Genomic DNA, 14,558 nt, shown 5'->3' with positions numbered 1-14,558 from the left:
AGCACTCCTGATCAAGCATAGGTCTCCTAGGCACGCTGATGAGGGCGGCTTCTGGGCTGTGTGCTAAGACAGCAGATCTCGGGAGCAGCAGACCTTCACCAGGAGATGAGGGGAAGCAGGGGCAGAGCGGCGGCACAGAGTGCAGACTCTCTGGCACACTAGAGGGCAGAGAGTCAAAGAAGTGCATTGTTTAAGGAAAGGCTTGGAAAAGGGAGGCCCAAGAAACTAGGAAAAGGGCACTAAAGATTTAGGAAGGTGTGGTGATTCGTGGATAAAAGAAGAGATACAAAGAGAAAAATCTAGATTGGCTTCATCTAGGGGGAGGGAGTTCCCTGGAGCTAGGAGAGGGGAGGTTGCAGGTGTGTGCAATCATCACCATTAATCACTTTAATAATGGCTTTCATCTACTGAGCACCTGTCACGTGACAAACACATCCCACAGATGATTTCTAACCTTCAAAATGGCCATGAAGCCCTCCTTTTATAGAGAAGACTCAGTTTCTAAGAGCTGTCTCACTGGAAGAAAAGGCCCCTCCAACAGCATGCCTGACCTGTAGGGGGAGGTCTCCTGTAAGAGGCAGGCCTAAGGAGCAGGTTGGGCCTCTGAAGTCACTTAGGATTATCTTAACCATATGAGCAAAGAGTGCCTAACAGCTGAGAGGGCCACACTAAGATCAAACAACAGGACTTCGGAGTACACCTAAGAAGCCCAACTAAGTAATGCCTCAGAATTACTTAGGACCCACCCGGAGCAATAGAGATAGAAGCATTGAGAAGATTCAGTCCTTGAGTAGATGTACTTTGAAGATGGGGGCTTTGAGGGGTAGCAGTGATAGCCATTGCTGAATGAATGCATGAATGCAAGTGTCCAAATAAGGAGGTAATTGTTGATGGATGGCGTGTTGCATTTGAGTAGTGTCCACAGAACACCCAAGAGAACACAAATGCATCTCTTGACTTTTTTTTTTTTTTTTGCACATTTCCCCAAATGCATACACCCATACACAGACACCTCAGAATGTAATCTGCTTGCGGGCACAGCCTTGTCTCTCTAATTCACTGTTACGTCTTTGGTGTCTAAGAGACTAACACATAGTAGGTTCTCAATTAATGCTTGCTCCATGAATAAATACAGGGCTCTAAAGCCCAGAAAAGGTCTAGGTCTCGTTTATGTCAATGATCAATAAAGCCTCTAGTCTGAATGAACCCCACCAAAAGGAAAATTACAGAAGAAACAGAAACAGGGCTGAGGCCAGAGTCTGAGAAGCCAGCAGAACATGAGCCAGTAAGGAAAAGGGAGTGATGAGGAAATGGAAGTGGGAGACAGAGAGGAGAGAGGGAAGTGGAAAGAAGTGAGCTGTGGAACCAAGAAGAGAAGGGGTTGAGGGTGCGGTGCATAGGCCAGCAGTTAAACCACAAGGTATTGCTTCCAGGGAAGGGCGTGGGAGAGCATCTGGTCCCAAGAGAGACTTGCCCGAGTCATGCAGCAAGTCAGGCAGAGCCAAGCTACAGCCCAGGTGCCCTGCCTTCCAATTTGAATCATCTCAAATTAGAGTCCTCCGTCTTCCACTACCACCTGGTAATTCTTTGAGCTCTATGTAAACACTGCGTAGAAACTCAAGAGTTCCTGAAATCACTCAGTTTGTTCACTCTTCATTTTCTGTTCTTAGAAATTAAGTCTTCTCCCGAGGTCTAAAATCAATGGGAAGCATCTCAACAGAACTGGGCAACGTTCAGACTCAGATTTCTGGGTCAGGGTGGGTTCTCTCGCCCTTACTGGAAAGCCTGTGTTCCTTTTAGACTTACTGTAGTCCCATAGATACATAGTCGGCAATAACTGCCATTTGTATACGCTCTGGCTAACATCTCCAGGTGCTTGACCCGAATTTTTTCCCCTTTAAATATCAGTGCAAAGATCATCTTAACACTGCCCCATCTGGAACCAGCTGGCGTGTTTCCAGAGACTCAGCCCCGTCTAGAACCTTTAACCAGTTATGTCTGATGCCAAAACTCTCGGGAACTTTTTCATCTAGTACATTATGATTTTTCTCCACCAAAACAACCCATTAAGTGGTCTAATCCTATAGATACCTTCTTAGATCCCTTATTATGAAAACTCACAGTCTGCTAACTCATTTTTGAAAGAAACAGGAGAATCCATCAACGAATAGCCTGTGACCTTGAATTCAACTCGGTTGCAATAACCAGCCTGGTAAAATTCTCTGCCATCATTTCCCCAAACCCTTTTTTTCTTCCTAGAAAGTAATAGAGACTTGAAGCCTATAAGAGATGAAAGGCCCTGGGGGTGGGGGTGGCCTAATCCCTGTTAACCTCCACCCACATCGCATTTAGGACAGTTCATGGGTGCAGCCACACAGAACAGAGAAATTGGCAGCTGCCTTATCTGTGAAAGAATCAGTATAACTCTGGGGCTGGAGAGATAACTCAGGGGTTAAGAGCACTTGCTGTTCTTGCAGAGGACCCAAGTTCAATTCCCAGCACCCACATGATGGCTCACAGCCGTCTGTAACTCCAGTACCAGCAGCTTTGACACCTTCTTCTGAAAGGCACATATGTGGGATGCAGACAAAAACCCATACAGATGAGTTAAAATAAACATTAAAAAAAACATTTTTAAAGAAGCATTACAAGTCAACAATTAAAATAGGAGACCTTTACGTTGGAGCACTGGGGTCATTCTCAGAGGTGTGGGCCCCCCGAAGGAGGACCCCATGCTCTAATCTGCAGACCCCTCTACCGCCAGTGGTTTAGCCCACTTCCTCGTGTTCTGCATACTGCATTTCAATTATGACTTTATTTGGAGAAAATCTTCTGAGACAAAATAAAAGTGATAATAAAAACTGAAAGTCAGTAATCTTGGGAGAAGGGCAAAAGAACTAAGGTCGGCAGAGAGCTCAGGGGGACCTCACTCTGCAAAGGCCAGAAGCACCAAGATGATAACATCCCCAATGCCCTCATGTGTAGTTCAAAATGAAAATCAACATTAAGCTATAAAACACAAAACTTATACATATGCTACAATAACAAATAATTTGCTTCTCTATTTGTCTAATTTCCAGAGTCTGGATAGGTTCCCACTCATGCTGGCCATACCTGTTTTTTTGTTTTGTTTTGTTTTGTTTTTTCATGCACCTCTGATTTTCTGGGACCACTTAGCACATGTTCATTTGCTTGGTGAGTTGAACCAATGGCCCAGCCTGTCTCCTCTCTGCTCTCTGCAGTAGCTCAGGCCCTGCAACTTCCATTTCAGGAAAGAGGAAACTCAAGTGTAAGAAAAGGATGTCACTCATTGAAGGTCACACGACAAATGACAAATGAGGATGTCGTTAAAACACAGCTCTTCCAAGCCCAAATTCCAGTCTCATTCCAACACTCCTGGCTTCAGTCAAATTAGGAAAAACATATTCAAATGAAGGCTTTAAAATAGGAACCAAGACTGGAGAGAGAGCTCAGAGGTTAAGAGTGCATAGTGCTTTGGCAGAGGACCCAGGTTCTATTCCCCGCACCCACTCGGTGGCTCACAACCATCTGTAACTCCAGTTCCAGGAGATATGATGCCCTCTTCTGGCTTCCACAGGTACTGCACTTACACAGTGCACATATCCTCATGCAGGGAAATATTCATATACACAAAATAAATGAATCTTCTTTTAAAATAATATAAAATAGAAACAGAAGCTGTCTAATTGCACATCTATGCCAGGCCCATGATACATGCTCAATAAATACATCCCTCCTATCTCCTCTTTCTTCCTAACAGGGCATTGAGCCTTACCCTCAATTGGTGATGCCCTGTGAGAACAAGAGTAAGGCCACCATGTGTCAGTCTCTACCTCCCTGCCTGGGAAGAGAGCTTTACCATCTGACCCCTGACCCCGCATCCTCTTTTGCAGGTGGACTCATTTCCCGGAGGCAGACCAGCCAGGAGTGCTGAATGCAAATTCAGTCACGGGCTAGGGAGCACTAAGCAAAGCCTGCAGGATGGACTTTGTCATGAAGCAAGCCCTTGGAGGTGAGCCCCATCACCTTCCCCATGTACCCCTGACCATGGGAAAGGGAACCTCAAACCACTTGCCTTCTCGGCCCAACTGACCACACCCTCTTCCTCCCGTGACCACTCCACATCCCTGTAGGGGCCACCAAGGACATGGGGAAGATGCTGGGAGGGGAGGAGGAGAAGGACCCTGACGCCCAGAAGAAGGAGGAAGAGCGACAGGAGGCCCTGAGGCAGCAGGAGGAAGAGCGCAAGGCCAAGCATGCACGCATGGAAGCCGAGCGTGAGAAGGTCCGGCAGCAGATCCGAGACAAGGTCAGCACCCTCTGAAAGCCCCACCTCTCACTCCCTGAATCCCAGCTCTCCTCTTAGACCCAGTTCTCTCTGAGCCTCACTCTCATCCGGAAAATGAGTGTCTTTGGAACATGTCCTCAAGGATTGTGCAGTAACTATATAAGCACACAGAAAACACAACAATGTGGCAGGTCCAACATCATTGCCAGAGCCCCTGAGACTAAATGTAAGTGGAATTCAGAATGTGTAGATATTAGAGAAAAAGTCCGTGGTACCTGACCACCAGGTATGAAGCTCTACCCTATGTCATTCATTTAGCGCATGTCTGATAGCACTATGCTGCAAAGTAACACCACAAGTAGCCTTCTGTCAGCCAGCAGTATTGCAAAACTGTGCCTCAGAACATAAGAAGACATTCAGTATTCAGAACTCAGAACTTAGGGAATTTCAAAAGGACAAAGGGGTATTATCAGTAAGTGTTAATTTTAAAAGAAACCGAGATATGGCCCTTTTTATGTTTTGTTTTGGTTTTTGGAGGCAAGGTTTCTCTGTGTAACAGTCCTGGCTGTCCTGGAACTTGCTTTGTAGACCAGGCTGGCTTTGAACTCACAGACAACCACCTGCCTCTGCCTCCCAAGTGCTGGGATTATGCCCGCTACCACCATCGCCCAGCTTGAGGCATGGTCTTTTGTGTTAGTCCTCTACTAAGGACTGGGCTCGGTGCTCCAGGGAAGGCAGCTTTCCTGGAGAGTTTAAAAGTGCTGATAAGGCATATCCCCCAAGTCTGAGTGAGTGAAAAAGTCAACCCTCTCTTCCCCTGACTCAACTTCATGACTTTCTGTCCCTCTCTTCCCTAGTATGGGCTGAAGAAGAAAGAAGAGAAGGAGGCAGAGGAGAAGGCAGCCCTGGAGCAGCCCTGTGAGGGAAGCCTGACCCGACCCAAGAAGGCCATCCCTGCAGGATGTGGGGATGAGGAGGAGGAGGAAGAGGAGAGCATCCTGGACACGGTGCTCAAATACCTGCCTGGGCCACTGCAGGACATGTTTAAGAAGTAACCCACCCTCCCGCCCCATCCACGTTATGACTTTTTTGTTGGTGGTGGTCTTTCTTTTCTTCTCTCTTTATTCAGTTAAGTATCAGTTCCAAAGGGGAAGACCTCAGTTGGCCTCTGCCCCCTTCCCCAGCCAGGGGCGCCTCTCCCCTCTGCACTCATCCCAGGGTTTCTAGACTTGTTTCCGCTCCCAAATAGCTTGAAAAAGGAAGACAGCTTTACTCCAGCAGGGGGCATTGAACCCAGAGCCAAAGGCAGTGGGTGCCCCTCCAGAAGCCCAAGGTCTATGTTAGTGTGGTTACCCCCCCCCATACATTCCTTCATGCTCCCCACTGCCAGGAGGACCACTGTCCCCAGCCAGCCAAAGTAATGACACATTCCAGCCCTGCCCAGCATGCTGACCATTGGCCTCTGAATTCCCAGTGGGAGTCCAGGTCAGGGCAGAGGCACTGAGTGGCCTGGCTCTGAGAAAGGCTGTTCACAGTGAGCCTGCCCTGAGAGGGCCTAGCCCTGAGAGACTCTAGCTGGATCTGGCCAGGTTAGAGTCTGGGCAAGAGGCTTGGGCTGTCCCCTTCCCTCTTCCTGGTGACACCTACCCAGGATCACACCTCTCCCCAACCCTACCTTGAAAAGCACGGCCCCTGCCAAGCTGCTCCCTCCAAATGGATCCTCTTCGGACTTCAGCACATCTGTGGAGGAGCCGAGGGCAGGGCAACCCCTTATTCTCCCTCATCTGACTTAGGCCCTGGGACCCCACTGCCAGGCTAGGCCCCAGTTTGCCCAGCCAAGGGGCTGCCCAGGCCCCCAGAAAATACTTGGAGCCATCGGGCAGTGATGGTCTGTGCCATGGGACCTGTCATTGGTACAGCCAAACTGCCCCCATTCCTATCCACCCTTCTTCCCTTCCATGTCCTGTTCATGTGCTTCCAAGTCCCCATTGTCCCCAGGAGGACCCTTCTTGGTCAAAGCCCAAACAGCTGGGGAGAAGCCAATTCCCACCTGACAAAAGACTGTCCATTCGTCCCACTGGCCAAGAATCAGCTCTCCTTGGGGATGTATAGGGCTGCCATCTGTCCTCACACCCCGCATTTTTTAGCTGCCTGCTCTGTGACTTGTGTAGAAATGGAGCAGGGACAGAGGGGGAGGCGCAGAAGAGGGATGAACGTGTGAGTCCACACACACACACACATCAGATAGTGTATGGCAGACCCCATCATGCATCTATGTATGGTTAGAGTGTGATGTCTTGAGATCGCATGTGTGTGTTAGTCATCACACCTCTGTGCTAGAGGTTGTTTATATGGTGTACCTTGTGTATATGTGTTTGTGGGATGTGGTGTGCCTGAGTTTCAATTATATTCTCAGTGTGTGCCAGCCATCTCATGTGTTTAAAGATTGCATGTGTTAGCTTGTATATGCATGTATTTTCAAAGCGGCATGTGTGTCAAGAGTGCCAGTTACCTGTTAGATGCAGAAACGAGTGTTTGAGAGAACTGTCAGATGGGCCAAGACTGGTGTTCATGTGTGTAGGTCTAAAACAGGCAGTTGAATGCATAAGTATGTGCTTGGACAGCAAGAACCAGAGTAAGATGCCCCCTCCCAACTCTGAGCCCATTAGTCACAGGTGGCCACATCTGACAGTAGATCTTACCCTTGGCCTAGAGTCCTCCCACCCTTGGGGGTTTCCTACCTGAGGTCCTCAGAATTCTACTGGGACAGACCCAGGCAGTGCCCCAGGAAGCCATGCTGGGCCCCCACCAGGGCCTATCCCAAAAGCAGGGGCCCAGGAGGGGCGACTTGCCCACTCCCAAAGCCTCTGTCCCGCTGGCCCCATTGTGTTCTGCAGGTTTTCCATTTTAGTGGACTTACGCTTTTATTTCAGAGAAGACATGTGTCTTCCTGTCCGTTTCCAATAGTTAAAGCCATATCAGTTAGACCGCAATACTTTAACGACGAGACTAAACAATTCATATGTTTAGGGAACCAGAAAAGTCCCCTGGTCTGTCCCTTCTCTAAGGAGCAGGGCTTTGGCAGCTCCAGCTCCTGGGACTTACCCTTCCCCCACACCCCCTTGTGCCCCTGTGTCATCCTACAGGGGGCCAGTGTTTGTGTCTATGTCTGTGATGGGGAGCCATCTGGCACCCCTCTTGTCTGCTTGTTTCTGTCTTCTATCCTGGGCAGGATGGTCATTCTCAAGAGCCTTGGGGTCCTGGGCCAGAGACAGGCAGGGACCAGTCCAGGGGCCCTAGGCCTCCCTAAACCCTGAGTAAGACTCCCACCTGAACGCAGGGATGGATACCAGTGTTAAGAAAGGCCTTCCCCTTGACAGGGACCCTTAGACCTCAAAGGTGTTGGCAGGGTACAGAGCACCAGATGGGTAGTAGAGACCAAGACCCGGGGACCTGCACATAAGCAAGAGAACCCACATGGGCCTGAGGGAATCAGACCCTTCAATTGGTGTCCTTAGTGGTTTCCGTGGCCCCTCTGGGTACCTAGAGTGGGCTCAGGGCTTTTTGTCTCCACCCACAGCCCTTCAGGCTGGGCTAGCTTAGTCTAGGTCTCAGTCTCCTCTTTTCCATGCCCAGGCAGCAGATTTTGAGGTTCTTTTAGAGGTACGGTAAGAGAGAGAATTTCTACTTGGTATATATCTGGTTCCACCCACACAAAGCCCAGGGGGATATGATGATTGACATTTCTGACACAAACCTGACTATGGGGAGAAAACAATGGGTGATCCTTAAAGGATGCTATGTATAACATTTATGGGAGGACAAAACTTGGACACTTGAGCAGGGGAAAGGATGTTTGTTCACCTGATGTGCCTAGAGCAGTAGGTGTGTGTGTGTGGCCCACAGAATGAGCAGATGAATATATCACGCAGAAATGTAATGTGCAAGTGACACACTGAAAAGAGGCTCCAGAATTCACACACACACACACACACACACACACACACACACACACACACACACACACGAGAGAGAGAGAGAGCATGGTAGGTGGCTGGAGATAGAATGAGATGCACCACTGACATGGGACCTGTGCACTCTTGGGGAAAGCCGCCAGGCTCCTGCGCCTGGGACTCACCATCAGAGAGAAGAAGCAAAGGGATTCTCCGGGTCTCTATGGAGATAACACAGGGTTTCCAAAGTGCATATCCTCCATTTCAGCTCCAAAGCACTGGAAAGTGATTCGTTGGTAGTGAAGCTTCGTGAGTGCCTCCTTCAGTAGAACCGAGAGGTCTGTAGGCCATCCCAGGCATGGGAAAAAGAGAAAATGAGAGAGCAGAAAAGAGACAGAAGTGTTGTGGCCCAGAGCCCCCTTACACATGGGGTAGTTGGTGGGCAAACCAGCCGTCCTAAAGACTTGTGGCTAGAGTAAGGATGGCATGGGATTTCCAGCCCCAAGGGCTAGCACCCAGCTAGCAAAGTTGCCCAACCATAGCACCCTGTTCCATCTGCTAAGGTTCAGCCATCCCTTGACTGTATTGGGAGGCCTGGGGATCAGACTGGCTCCCATGGGAAATGCCTCCCAGCAAATGTCCCCTGCTCTAGTCCCCAGTCCTGTTGTCCCACCCTCTTCACCAGGGAGAGAACAGAGGTGCTCCTCCTGGCCCCGGGATGGGGGGTGGGGAGCCCCACTGAGACCCAGCTGAAATGACCATCCTGCTGATGTGGGGAACCCCTTTCCCACAGTTGTGCTCTGTCCTTGTTGCTCTGCTTCCTTTAAATGTGTCAGTATCTGGGGGAGGGGAGGGCCACCTCCCTGCACTCCCTTGAACCTGACCAAAAGCCATGGCTGTGCTCCCCACTTTGTATGATGCAAATGCTAAGATGTACAAAACCAACCATGACAACAAAGAAAAAGACCTTGTACAGCAGCTTCCATCTGTCTGCCTCCGTCTGTCCGTTAGCACCACCAGTGATGGGAGACAACCAACACAGACAGCTCAAGGTAGCCCAACACGCTCTGTCTCACCCCCAGCTTCCAGCCGGGACACTGTAGAAATGGCCTCGGAAGTCAATGGAGGCTAAAGTTGGGGCAGGCCCAAGTTCCAGGATCACTCTGCCTCTGGAGGCCGACTCCACAATCCCAGAGGAGGGCTTTGTGCAGGCTGACCCTTGCATCCCATCACAGGCTGCCCTTCTCTACCAGTTCCTTGGGGTGTGCCATCCTGAGAACACCATGAACACAATAGATGGGCAAATGTCGTCTATCAGTAGTTCATTCCACAACGTGGATGGGGCCTTCCTTCTGGGCCTGGGAGGCTTGCGGGAGGCTGAGGACACGAGAGGACAGCACTCAGCATTCCTCTTGGACACACACACAGCTTGTTGAGGGCTCAGTTAAGACCCCTTTTGCTTCCGTGCCCCCACTTCAGATCAGTCCGAAGTGAGGCCCATTTCTCTCGGGCTTCTCAGCACTTCCCATTGTCATACATGGGAAGTAATGTCTGTCCCCACATACTGGTCTACCTCTTCCTTTCTCTCCATCCTTCTCCTTGACACCCCAGCCCCAGCTAGAGGGTCTATCTAAAATGCAAACGTCAACATGTCACTCCCTGCCCAGTACTTCCACCTGCCTATAGGATGGTATCTATCTGGAGGACAGCATCCAGATGATCAAAATGGCCCTGTGTGATATGACTCCAGTGATTCCAACCTGCTAAGTCAGAGCCACAGGAACCTCAGTGTTCCATGAGCACTCAGCCCCCGCCCCCCATTCAATGCTACATCACATTTGCATAAATTACCCCTCACCCCTCGTAACCTCGGCACAATCCTCAAGCTCCACAAGATCTAGCTCCTGTCACTCCCCTCTGCACAGCCCACTGATATAGCTTCCTGTCTCTTGACCAGAGCAGGATCTGTTACCATGCACACAGAGCACAAAGCATCACGGCTTTGTGTTGCAATAAAAGCCCCAAGCATACAGACGGGCGCTTCCACCCAGCAGAGTGATCTTGAGCAAGACACTTAACCCCTGTGAGCATCTTCTCACAAGGGAAATGGAATGATAATAATTATTCTAACCTCCACTGTTGTAGAGTAAGTAGAGTTTTTCACAAATGCCCTTATCATTGAGTACTAAGCACTCATTAACCAGCACTGTAAAGTCTATTTTTAAGATATATGAATACACACATCTCCCCAATGACTGCAATCTCCATAAGGACAACACATTTGTTACCTCCCAGTGTCTGTGGGTCAGGAGTCTGGGCACAAGGTTAGCTGGATTCTCTGCCTTCAGGTCTTCATGGGGATGCTAGCAAAGTGCAAGCCAGGGCTGGGGTCCTCATCAGAAGGCTCAGCTGAGCAAGGATCACCCCCAAGTTCACACAGTTGGTAGAAGGATGCAATTGATGGATGTTGGCTGGAGAATATCCCCTGTTCCTTGCCATGTGGGCCCCTCCATGGAGGCAACTCACAACATGAAGCTTGTTCTACCCCAGTGTGAAAACCAAGGTAACTCTAGATGAATCTGCTAACAAAATGGAAGCCACAATTTTCTATCACCTAATTGCAGAAGGATGTGCTGTGTGCTATCGGCTAGAAGCAATTTCAAGTTCTTCCTACACTGACAGGGAGAGAACCGCACCAAAGTGAGAATAGCAGGGCTGAGCCCAAAAGCTCCCTCCCTCAGGAAGGGCCAGAGCCCCGGACCTTGGCAGGCAGCATCTTGGGAGGTGAAGATGTCTCACAGAGGTGCAGCGGCCATTGGTGAGTTCTCTGTGGAGTTCTGCAAGACAAAGTCCAGGCCCAGACCATGGGAAAGAAAGAGAATAAGGACTTCAGAATTCCCTGGAAGTCCACCACAAGGTGGACTCTGCCAGTCACACAAGACACTGCCCCCTCAAACCTGGCTTTGTGACAGCTTAGTCACGTACAGACAGTCAGTTCTTCTCTCTTTTCCTTACAGTGCACCTGTGTACTGGTGGGTAAACACTACCACCCTCCCGGTTGTAATCGTGAAGTTTTTCTCCTAAGTGTCTTAATCCCCTTAGTTAAATCAAACATCTGCTCTGTGCTTGGCACTGCACTAGGCACCGAGAATACCAGCCACACAACCTGATCTAGCTGACCGCTACTTGCAAAGGGGAAGACAGACCGTACCCCGCCACAGTGTATCCAGTTACTCAGGTGTGTTTTGGCCTTTGGTGAAGGCTCCCTTGAGGAGGCAACAACTAAAATGAGTCTCAAATGAGGAGGAGACAGCTTAGTGGGGAAGGAGAGCACTCTGGGTACCAAGAACAAAGGCAAAGGGAGAGGTGGAGACAAAGGTAGTTCCACACAGGAGGCTGAAAGGGTGAGATGTCTGCCGGAGCCGTCTGAGCTGTTGGTGAAAGCTGAGTCTGGGCAAATGCAGTGCCAAGCAGTAAAATTTGGGCTCTACCTGCAGGCCACCAGGAGCCGCTGAAGGGCACTAAGGTGAGAAACCACAGGAAGCACAAATGGCATTTTGCATGGTCTAGTACCCCAGATGGAAAGGGCGTTGACCACTGACTTCACCACAGGACCAAAAGATCTTGAAGTCAAGAAGCCTAGAGTGGGCAGGGGATTAAAGTCCAGCCCACTCTCCTATGCATTCAGGAATCCCTCCGTGCCACCCTTGGATGTGTGTACTTTTGTGTTTGCACTCCCCACAGTGTCCTGGGGCTCACTCTAGTTTGAAAGCTCCCTTCCTTCTCTAAACTAAAAACTGCCAGGAGGCAGAGAGTTAATGAAACCTCCTTCAATATCTCACTAATTGACTGCAAAGCCCAGCTTCTAGACCATTCACTTAGCACTTGTAATTAATTGGGGTTTCTTGCCTGATCTGAGAGATGATTTGATACTGCCTGAAGACAATCTTTTCTCAGTTAGGATCCTCCAGCTGGAGACATCCCTCACACCAGGCCTCTGCATGCATGCTGACCCGGGTATAAATTCAGACTCCAGTCCTTCCTCTTTGTGAGAGCTCAGGCAGGTCATCCCCAGCTCCAAGCATAGAGCTGACAAAAGTTTTAGACTCAGAAGGTTGGATGAGAGCTGGCATCATCATATCAGTCTCAAGACCCAAAGCATCCATCCATCCATCCATCCATCCATGCATCCATCCATCCTTCCATCCATCCATATAGAGGCAGGCCCAGGGCTCTTAATCTCTTGGTTACATCAATTCCCTGTGTGTTCACTGTGAGACAAACTTGGAATGATCCTATCTGTGTAATGGTCATGTTGCTATAATAAGCTAGGGAGGAAAAAGGAGCCCCCCTCCCCTACTCAGAAAACACTTGCTCTATGCCAACCATAAGAACTGATTGCTTTAAACACATGACCTATCTCAAAAGCAATCTGTAAGTTCAGCATTATCCCCACCTTATACAACAGAATGAGAAGCTTCCTTTTCCTGGGGACACAAAACAAGCCAAGAGGATAATGAGGAATAACTTTCTCCTTCAAGAATTCCTCTTGTATCTTAAAATGATAGCAGTGTGTCACAGTTAATTACCTGCAGGCACATACAAATGGCCCCCAATTTAGTGGCTTCAAGCAGTAAGCATTCATGTTCCTTTGGGGCCATGAACTCTGGAGTGGGTGCCCTGGTGATTCACGTGGGGATCTATCATTAAGTAGCCATCAAGAGAGCAGCCTGAAGCCGGGCGGTGGTGGCGCACGCCTTTAATCCCAGCACTCGGGAGGCAGAGGCAGGTGGATCTCTGTGAGTTCGAGGCCAGCCTGGGCTACCAAGTGAGTTCCAGGAAAGGCGCAAAGCTACACAGAGAAACCTTGTCTTGAAAAACAAACCAAAAAAAAAAAAAAAAAAAAAAAGCAGCCTGAATTACTGGGAGTGGTGGTGCATGTCTTTAATCCCAACACTCAGGAGGCAGAGGCAAAAGGAGCTCTGAGTTTGAGTCCAGCCTGGACTACATATTGAGTTCAAGACCAGCCAGGAATACATAGACCTTGTCTCAAAACACACACACACACAACAACAACAACAACAACAACAAAGATGGCAGCCTGGGCACAATCTTATCTGAAGATTCAACTGCCCAAATGTGTCCAGATGACACATCTCTGAGACAGCTAAATCACAGCTGTGACAGTTCTGGCTGTTGGCAGGTCTCCTTGCCAGGGAAGCCTCTTCACAGAAACTTTTGAATGCCCTCCCATCACAGCCTCCCCAGGAAAGAATCATCCAAGAGAAGCAGGTGGAAGCTGCAGTCTTTAGGACTTAGCTTCAGAACCTCACACCTCACACCGCTGCTTCTGTAGTATTCTGTTGGTCCCCGACACCGGTTCTGACTCAATGTGGGAGACTCTGCACAGTATGAATCCCAGAAAGGAAGATGGCTGGAGACTGGGACATGTTGGGGGCCACCTACTTCACAATGTGTACCCCGACCTACCTTACAGATCTTTCTTCAAGGCTTAGTCAGTAAACATTCCTTCATTGATCCATTCATACAGTAGAAGTTTCCTCATTCCCTTCTCTGTTCAGCAAACAGAGGCCTTCCCATGCTCATGATCTAAGTTAGGCCTACCTTTAGACTTGCATCTGCCAAAGTCATGGGAGCTTGGAGTCTGTGTGTGCAAAACAAGAAACAGCCAAGCACCAGGAGAAAACCTTTGGATTTTTTCCCAGGAAGCCTTGTTTGGAACTTGGGAGTCATTCAACACTGGATATTGCGTTTCACCTCTTAGGAGTTGCATGGCAAAAGGATAAGGCCTGTGACAACTAATTAGCCACAAAATGTATTAAAATGCCTCTCCCAGGCATCAACTTCTCAGTACATGATACCTAAGACTATGAATACTATAGATCTTCATCAGGCATGGTGGCTCATGTTATAATCCCAGCATTCAGGAACCTGAAGCAGGAAAATTGTGAGTTCAAGGCCAAGGCTACATAGTGAGTTCCCAGGCCAGCATGGGCTACATAGAAAAACCCTACCCCAAACAAATAACAAGCATAAAGACTATTAATATTGCAAGTATAAATAAATTGAGATTATAATGTGCCCCCCCCACAAGCCTTGGAAGAGAACACTGGGTTCTTGGACCCAACATTGGCCTTCAGCTCATGCCTGCTACCTCCTCCCATAGACTAGCTGAGCCCTGACTTGGCTCAGACAGCCCCAGGCTCCCTGGCTGCCAGCCCTAATCAGCAGCTCCAGCCAAGACCTCAAATTGATTTGCCATCGTTTAGCTGGGA

The 14,558-nt window shown here is 49.2% G+C and overlaps 1 protein-coding gene across 1 annotated transcript in view; it reads left to right on the top strand.

The window, feature by feature from the left end:
* The window catches only part of Cplx2 (complexin 2), a 61,786-nt gene extending 56,422 nt beyond the window's left edge, over positions 1-5,364 (top strand). Inside the window, exons 2-4 of the mRNA XM_059262271.1 lie at positions 3,915-4,033; positions 4,155-4,330; positions 5,167-5,364. Coding sequence (XP_059118254.1) covers positions 4,003-4,033; positions 4,155-4,330; positions 5,167-5,364 — 405 coding nt within the window. The 5' untranslated portion in view covers positions 3,915-4,002. The remainder of the gene's footprint in view (positions 1-3,914; positions 4,034-4,154; positions 4,331-5,166) is intronic.
* The last annotated feature ends 9,194 nt before the right edge of the window (positions 5,365-14,558 follow it).

Source organism: Peromyscus eremicus, chromosome 5 (genome assembly GCF_949786415.1).
Source record: "Peromyscus eremicus chromosome 5, PerEre_H2_v1, whole genome shotgun sequence".
Taxonomy (NCBI): Eukaryota; Metazoa; Chordata; class Mammalia; order Rodentia; family Cricetidae; genus Peromyscus; species Peromyscus eremicus.
This window is presented reverse-complemented; position numbering and strand designations above follow the sequence as displayed.